We start from the raw sequence: 15,628 nt of genomic DNA on the forward strand, positions 1-15,628 counted from the left end.
GCACCAGTGTTTGCTTTTTCAGCCCTCTTGCTTTTCTTTAACAGCAAGCCCTCTCTCAGGAGAGAACAACTTTCTCTCTCTGAAATGGGACTCTTGAAGCCAGCTTTGGAGACCGGATTTCTGGAGAAGCTTGACAGAGGTGACCACTCAGGAGGGTGTTCCTGGGGTCCCAGGGACAGCCGAGCTGCCCCCACAGCCACGAGGGTCCCTGCTGGAGAAGGGGAGCGTTCCCACCCACACCCTGCTCAGGGCTGGTCTCTGTTTTCAGGATCCTCCTGCGATTATTTTGTGCAGGCCCAGCCCCCACCTGTGGGCTCTTCAGGCAGCTCCGGCTGGGTTTGCCAGCTCAGAGAGGTCTGTGCCGTGCCCTGGCTCCGGGCCCAAGCAGCCAGAGCACTCCCGGGGCGGGCATGGACACAATGGACTGGAGCAGCAGCTGGAGGGTTTTCTGCTTGTTTTCTCTGGCTTCTTGTTTCTCTTAAAAGTTTCCTTGTGAGGCTGTAACTTTTCCAGGGCTGGATGCATTCAAAACAGCAGCGTTTGGGGAGCTAAACTGATTTCTTTCCTCACTAGGCCTTGTATGAAGTGATCATGAACTGGAATGAGCACCGAGGCACTGCCCAAACAATCCTTGTCTCCCAACTCACAGGTGCCTGGCTTGCTTTCTTACAGAAAACATTTAGATTTAATATAAGCAAGAAAATTCTCTTCCAGCACAAGTAAAACCTTTTAGGTTTTTATAGAGAGACAATAACAAAACAAGCAGTTCCAAAGCTTGACCCTGAGCCTCAGTGAGTTCTTCCCAGAGGAAGAATTTGAAGAGGCCAAAGAGTCTGCAGCAGACACATCTGTGTGATAAATTTAGAACTGAAATATACTTAGTGGAGCACTGACATCTGAAATTTATGTGCTACACAGAGACCCATGAAGGCGCTGGAATCCACCCACGTGGGACTTCTTGGAAGATCAGAGCTGTAGTTTTCAGCTTCGTAGTTCTCCCTGACCCATCCCACTGCACAATTACCCATCTGGATGCTCTGAGCTGGGAGCAGCTCTGTGCACTGGGCGGGTTTCTGGCAGCCCTTAGCAGGTTTCTTGGCCCATACACACGGCTGTAAATCAGGTCGGGCCACCAAAAAATCCTGTGATTGGCTTAGACAATCAGGAGATGCTTTGAAGCACTAAGGGCCATAATGTTTTTCATTTTCTGTGTTTTCAGAAGTTTAAGAAGTGCTTTAACAGCCTCTGCCAGTGTGTCTAGAGCTCCTGCAAGGCAGAAGTTCTGAAGATTCTTGAAATCCCGTATAAAATGTGGCCACTCCCATGAAGGCTCAGAGAGGCAAGTCCCCAGGAGCTCCATCCTCCCTCTGTGTCCTGCCCACCCTGGCTCCCTTCAGTGCCTTGGCCCCACAGGCTCTCCTGGTGGCCACCACACCATGCTACCACATCACACTACCACATCATGCTACCACACCGTGCCACTGGACCCACCCTGCTCCTATGGGATGGGACACGGGGCATGCCAGGCCCTGCTTGCCCTCCCCTTGGCACCGGCCCACTGCTGGCAGAGGAAGGCAGCACCAGTTTAGGGTAAGGAGCAAACCCCAGCGTTGGTCAATGTCCCTTGTGTCAGGGCACTCGAGTCGGCGTGACCCCCCTGAGGTCTGTGGCTGCCACCAGCTCGTCCTGGGAGCGCAGGCACAGCCCTGACACCATGGAAGGCACACAGGGCTGGCTGCCAGCGCAGCAGAGCCACAGTGCTGGCACTCCCAGGCCCCCAGGGAGGGGAACCGCTGCTGAAAGGACTAGTTGACACAACTCGTCAGTATTTTAGGAAACAGAACTTCTTTCTGTTTTAAAAATATCCCACTTTCTGCTATGAGGGAAAGAACAAATAAATGACCTTAAAGCATGGGGCCATTTGGGGGTTTTCATGATGTTTCCATGTTTTCAGTAGTCTTCTTCTTCATGGTGAACTGGACTTTCTCCAGTGAGCTTGGTGTGCTGTTCTGCTGGGGAGCCAAGGCATCTCCAAGGACAGCTCTGGAGCCCACCAGCATATAGCTCATCCCTAGTGCTGGCATGGTGGCTGTCACCATGCTGCCAGGCCCCACAGCTCTGGCAGTTAGGAATGGTCAGAGAGGCCTGTGGAATGGTCAAGCAGCTTCCCTGTGACCTGTAGGTCCTGGTGACCAGTGCGGGGGGGGATGCAGGATGTAGGATGTGGGAGGCAGGATGTGCAGCAAAGGTGGCTGGAGCATAATGGGCCAGAAGGAGTTGAATGATGTGGATTTTCCTTTCAGCCAGTTCCAACCCCGGCAGCCCCCAACCAGTAGCCTCAGTGTCTTCCCACAGACACTGTTCAAACCACACGAGGTCAGAGCCATCAGAGACCGAGGCCAGTGTAAGCCCAGGATGTGTAGCTGCTGAGGGACTAAGTCCATCATCCCATGAGGTGCTGGACCAGTGGCTCCTGAATGTCCCAGGGTGGCCAAGTGGCCATTTGGCAGGTGACACTGGGGCTGACATGCTGTTACCCAATATACCACAACAGCCCTGAGGAGCTGAGGCCTGGCCAGTGTCCATTAAGGGTGAATTTTGAAAATAACACATTAATTTTTCACTGTGACTCAGAGCAAGGGATGGGATCAGATTCCTTGCGGATGACAAACCCAAGGGTTTTTGTTATCTTGGCACACTGTTCTTCAGCTCATGGGGCACAGTGTGTGGACTGCTCCTGTGCAATTACACACCAGGCATTGCCAGCTATTTGTGGACTGATGGGCTTTTTTTTTTCCCAAGCTCTTTGCTTTGTCTCAGTGAATCAAATCTTGGCCCTGGGCAAGATTCACATCTGTGCCTTGAATTAACAAGTGGCTGATAAGCGTCTTCTTTATTACTTGGAGAGCATAGGTCAATTTTATAAAGACGTTCCAGAAGAATGGATTTATAACTGCTCATAAAGATACTGAAAACAATGACAAGAGGAGGAGGACACTGGCCTTTATTAGCTCCTTGCTTTGAGAAATACATTAATCAACTGAAGCTCAATTTAAAAGACCCAAAGAGGAATATATGAAAGGATTAGCCAATTGATATGTAATTGAATTACAGGTTCAGATGTGATTAATAGTGAAATCTGACTGTGAAAGAAAGCCTACAATGACCCAATGTACAACCTCATCTACTGGCAACTGACCCACTGATTCCCGGTGCCTTTACTCGCTGGCAGCCGTCACACCCACAGCGATTTCATGCACAAAATTGACACAAAAGCCAAACATAGGCGGAGGGTAGAGCCCCAGGAAACCGGATTCTGCATTTATTGAACTCAGAACAACAGCAGATTTTCAGGTTACAAAAAGAGCTGGACACCAAGCGTGAGGGGCCGCCCCGTGGCATGGCTGAGGGCTTGCATGGGCCCCAGGCACGGCTGAAAGAGCCAAAAATGAGAATTTTCATTTACCCCCAGCGCAGTGTCATTGGTTTCTTTACCTGGGTGCCAGGCAGGCCCCTCTCTTCGGTTACACAAATAAATGTCCTTCAGTCCTGCACGGGGACTGGTGAGTTGCAGTTGTCCCTAGGGCACCCTGCACTGCACCCCGCTGGCCCCAGCAGCATCTGTCACCACAATCCAGCCCCCATGGTACCAGAACACTGTGGGGCTCTCTCTTCCTTATCCAATGCATTCAGTTCCAATTAAAAAAAAAAAACAAAACAGCTGTGTCAGAAATCCACCTAATTCCTTTTCTGGGAGAATTTACCCTCCAGTAATGCTGTAATTTGGGCAAAGCACTTCGATTCCAAACTGAGCCAGACCGGGCTGTGTGTGCTACACCTGCATCACACGGTTTGTGGGGGCTCCAGGGTCACAGCCCCACCGAAATGGGACCAAGGCATCCCCAGTATCATGCTCAGCCCTCACCTTGGAGCCAGGTCCCAGGAAGCAACCAGCATCATACCCCAAAGTCTCTTTCCATTCCAAGGCTGCTGGCTCTTTTTCTTCTGGCAATCCTGTGCATTGGCTTCCCTCTTTCCCTCAGCTCTGGTGGAAGGAGCAATTGAAGAGACTGGCCTTTGTTAGTCCCAGGAACACAGCTGTGGGCTGGGAGGCCCCTCCAGGCAAAAAGGCACCAGCAATGAGCTTTTTGGCTTATTACAAAGAAAGTAAAATACTTATTGTTAACTCTTATTATTACAGAGACACGTTAACAAAGAGAAACAGCATAAAATTGCCACAGAACACCAAACATCCAGCACAGAGAGCAGCTTTTATCCACTTGCTAAGGGTTCATGTGGGTGCAGAGATTTACTCTGTGAGTCACAAGCACAGCATCCCTCTGCTGCTGAAGGGAGTGAGTGCAGGGAGCAGGTGCCAGTGGGCAGGGGAGGCTCTGACCCACCCACAGGGGCTAGGACACCCTGCCCAAGGCCATCCGCAGTGTCCACAGGCAGCCCCGGGCCTGGAAACAGGTAGAACGCAGACACCTCCCTGTAATCCCAGGATTCTGCCCAAATGTGTGAGGACACTTTGTGCAAGTGAAGGAGGGCAGAAACAAGGGACACTCTTGTTCCCCAAATGCAAACATTGTCCCTATTGAACCTCAAGCAGCCACAGGAAAACTGGAGAAGCTGATACCAACCCCAGCCTATGCCAGTGTATGCCCTGTGCATGCCATGAAACAGGGGACCTTTCCAAACTGGGCAGCACCCAGCCAAAAAAATAATTAAAAGTCTCCATTAAATTGGCATATTCTGACTCAGTACCTCAGTATGCAACCAGAGAGGACTCTTAGAGGCATTCACTAAATAGATATCTTTAGCAATAGAATATGGGCCATGCCTTTATTTTATATAGAGACAGATACTTTTAGCATACATTATGTTATTGAAACATCCTGGACAAGAGCTCAGCAAGGGGAGGGACACCATGGGGACTGCGGGGCTGGCTTGTGATGGGAGGTGACTGCAGGGGCAGCAGCTCTCCGGCTGTCTGGGTGGAAGATAACCCTTCAGGTACGCCTCCGCATTCCCTACAGACCATGGGGACAATCCCACGGCCAAGAGCAAGGAGTGGCACCATGGGGAGGGTCCTGCCCCACGTTCACCTCTCTCACCAAGCACCCAGTTCCCCGAGCCAAGCACAAAGGGCCTCTTGGACATTATGGCAATGGCATGCGGATGCTGCCAGTTCTCCAGACTCATCCACAGCCTCTCCAAGCAGACAGCTGCTGCCCTGGCTCTTGCTCCTGCTGAGCTGAGCTCCCTGCTAAGGCAGGGGGTGATGGCAGGAGCCTGTCAGGCTCAGGTGGGCACAGGTGGACAAGAGTGGGCACAGGTCCATGATCCCTGCCCTGGGAATGCTGCATGCCATTGCACCATTTGATCTGGCTCACTGCTTCTGGCATGACACAGGGCTGAGGAAAAGTCCCTCCTGCCCTCACTAAAGGCAGCGTCCTTTATCCCACACCCTCTGTTATGGAACAGTGGTCATCCACGCACAAACACTGCTCCCAGGGAGATACCAACATGTGTGTCCCTTGTCCTCCATCTGCTGCCTCGTGCAGGAGCTGATGGGCTGAGCCATGAGCCAGACTGAGCCAGCTCAAAACCCCCCGCACCTCTGAGATGAGCCAGAGCAGAGCCAGTGAATCCACAGGGGAACATGGACATGATTGGCTCCCACCTGCGACACCCAGGGGTCCCCACTCCAGGGCTCAGCCAGCCCGAGGGGAGCCTCAGGGACAGCTTTTTTGGGACTGTGAACACGGTGAAATTCTCCTTGCTTTATTAAAGCAAAAGTAGACAAGAAAACACAGAAGAAAACAAAAAGCACAAAGATAAATGGCAGGAGTTGGACTTTGGTATTTTCTTCATTTGGTATTTCTATTCTTCCCCGGTTCCTGCAGCAGCTCATGAAAATCCACGTGGAAACTGCATTAATTCCCCCAGCAAATACACACACAGGTGCTGCAAGTCCTGGCTCCCACATCTCCAGGTAATTATATTGTAGGAACCCAACTTTGATGAACACGTTGCAGAAGTTCACTGTGCTACTGAAGAGACAGAGAACATGACCTCAATGCCCCCAGTTGCCTCTCTGTCCTGGTCTGGGGTGCTCCCCATGAGCTCCTGCCCCGCTCAGCACTCACTGTCCAGAGCAGCTTCACACCGGGAGACACACATGGGGCAGGCGATACACGAGCAGTATCCTTTTCCCACTCCCCCACTTCTCATTCGCATGGTGCTCCCACCAGCAAAGCAGGGTGGGTAAATTCCTGTTAGGTTTGGCCTCTTCCCGGTCTCCCAGCAGATGAACACCCAGCAGGACACTGCCACACTCATTAACCAACAAAACCTTCACTGACAGGAGCCTGTGCGAAGCACAAAGCTCTCTCAAATTGCTGCTCCAACTGCTTGGAGCCATCCTGAGCTGATAACAGGGATCCGGCATCACCACTCATCTGCTCACTGAGCTCTGCTGTGAAGAGCCAGGGAAAATTCCAGAAGACAGGGATGCACCAGCTGGAATTTTTTACTGGTTCATTTGCAAATATCTGTAGCTCACGCCAGCTCTGAAAATGCCAGCAGTTCCCATGCCACACCCTCTGGCATGGGGGAACCTCTGAGAGCAGCGTCCCACTGGCTGCCAGCCAGAAAGTTCACCTATGGATTCTGTTGCTGCCTACATGGGAGGATTTAAGGAGGAGGAATGGGATCAGAGCCATATCTAGCAGAGGAAGGAAAACCATTGCAAAGAAAGATCCTCCCCTTCAACTGGGGCTTTTTCCCTACTCCTTCATATAATGAAAATCACATCAAAAGGTTGGAAAGTATCCACAAATTGTTCATTTTACTGCAAGTATGCAAAGGAGCAGCTGCACCACGACGGCATTGCCTGGAGAGCTGGGCACAGGGTGGGCACAGGGCTCTGGATGGGATCAGGGCTCCAGGAGGGCACAGGGCTCCGGGTGGGCTCACTGCCCTGGGTGGGTGCACAGGTTGCTGTTTGCCTGTGCTGGCACAAGGATCCCTTGTAGATGTCTGGGTTGGCAATGCCAGACCATGTCACAGCCCCTGATGGGATGTGTGACCCCAGCATGAGCCTGTGCGTGTGGGGTCACTGACAGTCCTGACTGGGTCTGAGCAGGTGGTTTTGATGTACTCAGGATGTGCAGGAAGAGAGGAGCTAAAATACCACAGGGCACGTAGGCTTGGCCGCTGTGTGTGTGCTGGGGGCAGGCCGAGTGTGTGGGGCAATGCACATGGGATGGTGTGTGTGGGGTGGTGTGGGGGTGGGGTGTGAGTGCGTGGGGTGTGAGTGCGTGGGGTGTGTGGATGGTGTGTAAGGGATGGTGTGTGGATGGGGTGTGTGTGGACAGGGTGTGTGGGATGGGGTGTGTGGGGTGGTGTGTAAGGGATGGTGTGTGGGTGGGGTGTGTGTAGATGGGGTGTGTGGGATAGTGTGTGTGTGTGGGGTGTAAGGGATGTTGTGTGGGTGGGGTGTGCGGTGTGGTGTGTACAGGACCACGTACGTGGGACAGTGAGTGAATTATGGTGTCCCCCCAGGCTGCAATCAGCCACTGCCATCAGCAGGAGCTGTGTGTGCTGCTCCTGAGAGCAGGAGGTCTGTTGGAGCTTCCCTTCCAGCCCCCCAAAGTGCTGTGGTGGCACCAGCCAGTTCCCACAGCCACCTCCCCATGGACAGGATTCAGAGAGGAGTCCCATAGTCCCACAGGTCCCGCTGATCCTGGCCTTGGTCTTGGCTCCAAAACACTCATCTGCTGGCATTGCAAAAGTAGTTGGGGACAAAATATTTGGGACAAATGAAGGGAAGGAGCATAGCTGGAATCTCAGGTCTGCAGAACCACGGCAGGAGCAGAGCAGGTGTGCAACTGGGCAGGGGATGCAGGTGCCCCAGGGAAGCCAGGCAGGTGTGAGGTCCGAGGGCATCAGGCACTTTCAGAGGTGGGTTTGGCTTTGTCAGGGAGCAGCAGCTGGTGAGGACAGGACTGTGACTGCTGAGCGCCTGGGGGTCTGCCGGGCAGACCAAGACCCTGCTGGACAGAGCATAGGAAAAACATCCCAGGTGGAAAACAGGAGCCAGCTGCCACTGGGGGATTTCCACAGTCATCTTCCTTAGCAGGCCTTCCACTGCAGCCTGTCTGCTCCATCGCTCGTGTCTCAGCAGCACAGGCAGGTCCCAGGGCCAAGGTGACCAAAGCAGATCCCACAGTGGATGCAGGGCCTGTGAACTCCTCAGCCACAAATTTGCCTTGTCCTCCAGCTCTGCTCTGCTTCTCTTCTGCAGTGTTTGAACTCATCTGCTTCCCAGCACCATGATGCAAACAAAACGTCCGGAAGGAGGCTGGCAACATAACTCACACCCAAATGTGGAGCTGCAACCTGCTTTGTGTTGTGTTCTTTTAATAAAAATCACCCCAAACCCACCAACCACTGGCACTTCTCCTGTTGGCCTGTGGCCCCGGGCCACCAGAGTCACAGTGACAGAGGAGAACACTCAGACATGGTGCCGCTGCCCCCGCCAGCCCCTGTCCAGCACCATGAGCAGCCAGAGCCAAGCAGAGGCCAGCACTGGGGGTTTGGTTCAGAGGTACCTCAGAAAAATAGAAATCTCAGGAATCCCAGCAGGTCTGTCACTGCCCGTCCCCTTGGCCACAGCCACAGAGGGATTCCCCAAGGCACTGCAGGACAGTAGTGCAGAAGTAACAGGCAGGAGATGGCTGGAATAGAGGTGGCAGCATGGGGATTCCTCCAAAAGATCACTGTGCGTGGAAGTAGATAGGCTTGACTTTTCCAGACAGGATCTTGGGAACCTGCACAGAGATGATCTCGGCCATCATTTCCGGGTAGTCCACGCTCACCATGTGTGCCTTGATTAGAAGATCAAATGTAAACTGATGCAGGTCCTTGGCAATCTGGGGAAGGAAGGGAGCTGGTTAAAAAGTCCCTGGGCAGCACTTTCTCTGGGAAGACACACAACAGAGGTCCCACTTTCCCTGGGAAAGGGAGCCTGGATGAGACCATCCAGCACTCTCCAGCTGCATCTGAACTCCTCCCATGATGGGGAGGTTGTTCCAGGGAATGATCATTTTCACTGTGAGAAGTTTCTTTCTTACATTGATTCTTATGCATTTAGATGGACATGATGTGTATAGATGGACATTTCCCTGTCCTCTCTTACCGGATGCACGGAGTCCAGGACCTTGGTGAGCTGATAAAACCTCCGGGAGCAGGAGGTGGGGTTCTTCCTTTTGCAGGCAATGATACGGTCAAGTTCCTTAATGTAATTCATGCGGAGCTCATCGAAGAGCTTCTGGTTCTTCAGGCCATCCACTGGAACTGGGTGGGATGGGAAGGAAATGGTGAGAGGAACCCAGAGACTGACAACAACAGGAGAGGAGGAGGAAGGCTGAAGCAAGGGACATCCCCAGCCTCCTCCTGGGAAGTCAAAGTCCAGGCACAAAGGAAGCACCAGATGCCTCAAGGGCAATGCAGCAGCAGATGCTGGAGCTCTGTGGAGGAAAGGGTGTGGGTACTTACTGATACTGAAGAAGAGGAGAGCCTTCATACAGAGGAACTCCTGGGGTGTGATCTGAAGCCACCCAAATTCCTGGGAGAGGTGCCGCATCCTGATGCACTGGCTGTACATCCTGGATTTGTGCATGCGGTACCTGGCAGGGTGAGATGGGTTTGGATGGCACGGAGACCAAAGTGCACATGTGTGACGGGGAGGGCACTCCTTGACCCAGCAAACCCCCCCTGCCTGGCACACCCTGCTGCCAAGGGCCCGAGCTCTGTCCTGGGGATGCCACATGCCGGAGTGGAGCATGATACAAAATGCCTGTGTGTGATCCTCTCTGGACACAGATGGCTTCCAGGGACTTGCAGCGTTTGTCTGAAGAGCAACTGCAATGATTTCCCAAACATTTCTATCCGTGAGGGATATGAGGCTGAGCTGGAGCTCCCAGGAAGGTGGGGGTTTGCCTGCTGCTGTGCTTCGTTATTGGGTTCAGGCTCTTCCATCTGAGTGCCAGCAAACCCTCCCCAGCTCTAAGCTGATGGTACATCGAGGAGAGCCCACCAGGACCTTACAGTACATTTTGTCTCTGTCTTTGCTCACTCCAGCTGCCCAACAGAGCTGGAAGCTGGAATTCAAACTCCATAGCAGAAAGGCAGGTCTGTATGGAGCAGCCCCTCATCCCACACCAGCTTCTGCTGCTGCCCTAGTGGGCATCAGCCCACGGCAAGGCTGAGGGAGCAGGCAGAAGGACCCAGAGAGGCATCATAGTGCCCTCACTGCTCCTGGAGGTCACCGTGGTCAGTGGCAGCAGGGAGCAGGCTGGGCTGGGCAGGGCTGGGTGGCTCAGAGTGACTGCTCTAAGTGTAGTTTGTCACCTGGGCTGACCCAAGGCCCAGTGTTAGACTGTGGTTGTTTTGCACTTACTCATTGAAGACCAGGTCTGGAGCAAAATAAAGCATCCTGGAATTGACATTGGTGAAGGATCTCCACCCCATAGCAAACACCATCAGGCCCATCCAAGAGTACTGGATTATTGACATCTGGTCATCCACATGCAGGTTGCGAAATCCTAATAAACAATGAGGGAGGGATGTTACGAATTACTGTTGGGTTCCTGCAGTTCCCAGGGCTGCTTCCATGCAGACTCCAGCTCTCCTGCAGCGCTCCTCTTAGGACAAGGTGGTCAGTCCACAGCCCAAGCTCAGCATGTCCCAGGACATGAGCCCACCGGCCATGACATGGAGCTCCCACCCTGACTGGGAATCAAGGATAGACAAGCACAGACCTGCTTGTGGGAAGAAAGGGGAAGAAAGGGGACTTCGGACACAAGGAAGGGAGAAAGTCCCATTGGGACTTCACCAAATTTAATTAAGTTAATTTAATTTAACTGCACCAAATTCTGGTTTCTGTCCCATACATACTGCATGGATCTAATGACTGTGGAAATGAGCATGGAAACCTCAGATGCATTGCAAGAGAAACAAAAATAGCACCTAAATTCAAATTAGCATCCCAGATGGTAGCTCAGAGTTAAACCCCAGGCATGCTTAGACCACCTCCAACACTGCTTTTTTCCACATACTTGTACATAGGCAAATATAAGTGAGTTTCAAGACAATCATGCATTATTTCAATCAAATATTAAAGCAATTTAACAGCTCCAGTGTATAATTACAACCCACTGAGGCAAGGATCTCTGTGGCTTGGAGAGCTCTTCAAGGCAAACAAGCTGGAGAATGAATCTTGCCCAGATGCCACCCTGGCACAGTCCGCGCCAGCCCTGGGGGGCAGCAGGGCAGCAGCTGGCACCACTGCACACTGAGAGGTCAGGCATCAGGTGCAGTTCAGGAGAGTAAAACCCTCTGATAAGGGGGTGGTTATGATAGAAAACATTTTCCAAAGCACTTTCCCTTTCCATCGGCACTGCTGCAGTGGTACAGCCTCAGCCCCAGATGCCAGGTGGTTTTGGTGGTGTCTCTGTGTCTGAGCTTGATGTCTGGTGTAGATAAGCCAAAGAGGAAGCAGGATTTGTCCCTGCTTTTACAAGCCAAGAGACTCAAGAATAGCAGAAACAGAATGTGCTACTCAGCATTTAAGGGTATTCAGACCAATATCCTGCTGGGAGCACCAGTCCAGGGGGCTGCTAAACTCCTGGGAACATCAGATGCCTGACCACAGTTCATCACCAGGGTTTGACAGAGAATGGCAAAACTACTGTGCCTCAGTCTCCTTCTCTGCTCTATCACCCCACACATACAAGGAGTGGGATCCCTCTTTTCTTTGGTGTTCCCTGAGGAGTGGGCCCAGAATGGAGAAGGCAGCAGGAGCTGGCCCCATGCCCCACTCTCCAGGATGCTGGGAGGTGAGCTGGGTCCAGCTGTGCCCAGACAGAGCTCAGCCCTCTGCCATCACACTGCTCAGTTGCAGGATTACAATGTGGAACAGGCAGCATGTCACCAACCAGTGACCCCTCGCAGACCCAGCTCAATAAACACATCAGTCACTGGGATGCTCCATTTACTGCACCTGCTGACCAGCATCTGGAAAATTCCTGGCCTGTATTACCTCTCTGAAGGCATCATAAATATATCCCACCGGGTTGTCACATGGGCAACCTGAGTGACTGCCAGGAAAGAGCCCTTTGGGATTCTGTATTGCTCTTCTGCCGTGTTGCAATTTACCCTTTTCATCACTTCAGGTGGGTCCTGGGACAGGGTTAATCTTTGTCTAGAGGGCAGTTCTGCAGGACTGGCAGACATGGCCTGGAAGTGGAGCAAAACCTCCATGGAGAGAGGGGGAGAAGAGCAGGACCCTGAAGCCTGACCAGCAGCAGCCTTGTCATGGGGAGAAGTGCCCCGTGCCCACACTGTATCACCAGCCAGGGGCTATCTGAACCCAAGGTGTAAGTTCCAAAACACTCCATCACCCCTCAGTTCCCTCTCCCATCGTCAGCCCCTCTAGGCACAAGGCCCACACTGCTACAGGCTGCTTCCCAGGCAGGGGACACACACAGTGCCCATGGAGATGGTCCCCCAGGAGCTGTGTGATGGGACACGGGCTACAGACCACCCCCTTCACACCTGCCCCCAGCAGTGCAGATGGGGCTTTGGAACCGGGAGGGGATTTGTTTGTTTTCCTTCTCACCTGGCAGCGCCTTTGCCCATTTGACCACGTAGACCAGCTGCCGCTCTCCAAGCTCATTCAGGCTGGTCAGCAGGTTGGAGAAGGAGTCAGGCTGGCTGTTGTCATGGCCAGCACACACCACACCAGGCTCGATGGCCTCCAGAACGTTGAGGAAGATGGGCTGGCACTCATAGCCATCGATGCGTGTCATCACCAGCTTGGGAGCTTGTTCCTCTGTGGGGCTGGATGAGCTGGCTCCCTCCATGTCCTCCTGTGCCTTCAGGTTACCCAGCTTCTTCAGCTTGCGGGCTGAGGGAAGGACACAGTTTAAGGTGATGCTTAAAAATATACTAAAACAGAAAGTTAGGGCTTCTTGGCTCCACCATTTATAGTTATGAGGCAAGGAAAAGTGATGACCAAGCAGCAGCTCCTCCCTCAGTGGGCACTGCCCAAGGAGCGCCCTGGCATTGCAGTTCTCACCTAAGGAGGAGAGGAGAACACACTGCGTGACAAAATCCATTTGCTTGTTAATCTCACATGGAAAAGAACCAACATCATTTACATCCTCAGCCACGACCGGTCTCTAACTCCCACTTAGAAACAGAGAGGAAGATCCAGGGAAGAGAGAGAAGAAGCTTTGACTCGACTCAAACTTCTTTTGATGCAATCAAAAAGAGGAGCAACACAAGATGATAAACTCAGTACATGGTCATGTTCCAGAGAAAAAAACCCTTGCACTTGGATGCCCAAGTGGGATTGTTCCATCCCAGACCAGGGTAGAAGTGGGATGCATTCGAGATAAAAGCCTTCTCCCTGCAATGCCTGCTGCCCCACAGCCAGGCTCTCGCAAACACTCTGCACATACTGCATTACGGAAAACACATTTGGGAAGCCAGCAGGTGGTTCCAGGGCGGTTTTCCTGGAGCCTCCCAGCCACCCCACCGAGGGGGAGCAGACCTGAGCAGGGTGGCCTCACTCTGCTGTGCAGCCTCACAAGCCCTGTCAGCAGTGCGGGCAGGCTGTGGGGGGACCGCAGCAGCGGCGACTGTGCCTGTGCCAACACAAAAAAGTGTTTTCCCCACACACCTGGCTCTTAACCACAGGTGCTGGTCTGCCTGCAAGGCCCACCAGCACTCCAGAGGCATGATGCCAGAGGTCTTGGGGAGTCCGTGTTCCCCTCATTGATACCAGCATGACAGTGCTCAGCACAGGTGGGCTGCTACTGCCACCCCTCACCGACTCCAAACCGCCACTGATCAGAGAACAAAAGCCCATGGCTTCCTTCAAGCAGGGAATACAACATCAAACCAGTTGTCCTTGGGGTTTTGGCTCCTTCATTATATGATACTTATCTCGAATTTCCTTTCAGCTGTAATTAAAAAAATAAGCAGCAAAACATAAAAATGTCAAGCCAAAGTGCAGCTCTGTAAATTAACTCCAAACGTTGATCTTTAAGCATTGTACTCTGGATGATCTGCTGTACAGGCAACAAAGACAGGCTTCTCCATAAAAAGGGAGGAGAGAGGATTAATAAAAATAAAGCAGAGCTAGAGGAAAACAGTGCTGCAGCACAGTGTGATGGCCTTTGGCCATCAGCTACTTGTTTGATACAGCCTCCTCTCCCTTGCCTCCAAAGTCACAGCCCTGCCAAGGTCACCACTAACCCATATCCCCAAGTGCCAAATCCACACATTTGTTAAATCCCCCCAGGGATGGTGACTCCACCACCGCCTTGGGCAGCCTATGACAGAGTTTTGATTTAGAAATAACCAGTGACCCAGGTCACGTGTGTCAATGAAGCCAATGAAGCCAAACCCACATGTACGAAACACACACATGGTTTGGTTTAAATGTTTGGGGTTTTTTTCCTTAATATTTAATTATCTAGTATTAAAAGATCCTGACTGAAGTGAGAAGACAGCAAGTACCTACCGAGCTTGCTCTGAGACTGCAGCCACAAACAAGACTCCTCTGTGATAGTGGGTGACAACTGCACTATGAGAGGGGGCTTGGGTTTGTGCATTTTAGGAGCAGCTGTCCCACAGGCCACTGCAATACTGACACATGTCCTACCAGGACATTTCTCAGGCTCAAGGCTGGAAGGATCCTTGCAGCACCTTCCCTGGCAGCAGGCATAGCTGCAGTGGGATGGTGGACACAGGTGGAGAAAGAGGTAAAGACTTCAGAGGTAAAGACTCGCTTCTACTCAGTCACCTGTGCCAAACCCCTTTGTGATGGTGGCTCCTACTCAGCAGGTAATATAAACAAAAATTTAAAAATTGGAATTAAAGACATCTGTAATGTTTTTACTCTAGGATGAGCTAAGCAGGGCAGAAGTCTACATTGCACTTCTTCAAACCAAGGTGGGAGGAACCTTAGGACATGTGACCAATATTGGGATTTTCCTACTTGGCTGTCAGCAGGGACGAGGGGCCCAGGGAGCCTCAAGGAGCAGCTGCAGCACAGCACTGCCCCAAGCCCTGCAAGCTGACCTGGGGGTCTCTGGGGAATTCCTGGATGGATTTGGAAAAAAGCTTAAAGGACACAATTATATGGTGTCACAATAAAATACTCACCAGTGCAAGAGCCCCCAGGAGCACACTCAGAGCGACAGCCAAAGTGATGCACATTTTAAGCACCTCCCTTACAGGCACTTCTAAAGCCCTGAGGAAGGAGCACTCTGGGCTCCAGCACCAATTTTTATGAGTGCCAGGACTCAGGGAAGTTACAGGGACCTGGAAGAAGCTGCTCTCGCACTGGCTGCAATGGAGAGATCCTGCAGCCCCTGGCAGCACACGTCGAGCTCAGCCGCCAGCAGGACACCGAGGAGCTGAACAGGACTTGATTTATATCCTGTTGCCCTTTGAAGTTTTTATGAACTTCAGCATGTGGCTTGTCAAAACCTGAACCTGTCAAGCTATCAATCTTGTCTGGTGCAATACTTCCAGTTGATAATAACAT

The 15,628-nt window shown here is 52.2% G+C and overlaps 1 protein-coding gene across 1 annotated transcript in view; it reads right to left on the bottom strand.

Annotated features, from left to right (window-relative positions):
• Nucleotides 1-5,766: 5,766 nt before the first annotated feature.
• Nucleotides 5,767-15,628, bottom strand: part of AR (androgen receptor) — a 39,507-nt gene continuing 29,645 nt past the window's right edge. The window contains exons 4-8 of the mRNA XM_069015118.1: nt 12,689-12,976; nt 10,469-10,613; nt 9,565-9,695; nt 9,206-9,363; nt 5,767-8,939 (exon numbers count right to left, since the gene is read on the bottom strand). Coding sequence (XP_068871219.1) covers nt 8,784-8,939; nt 9,206-9,363; nt 9,565-9,695; nt 10,469-10,613; nt 12,689-12,976 — 878 coding nt within the window. The 3' untranslated portion in view covers nt 5,767-8,783. The remainder of the gene's footprint in view (nt 8,940-9,205; nt 9,364-9,564; nt 9,696-10,468; nt 10,614-12,688; nt 12,977-15,628) is intronic.

Source organism: Aphelocoma coerulescens, chromosome 4A, assembly GCF_041296385.1.
Source record: "Aphelocoma coerulescens isolate FSJ_1873_10779 chromosome 4A, UR_Acoe_1.0, whole genome shotgun sequence".
NCBI classification, from domain to species: Eukaryota; Metazoa; Chordata; class Aves; order Passeriformes; family Corvidae; genus Aphelocoma; species Aphelocoma coerulescens.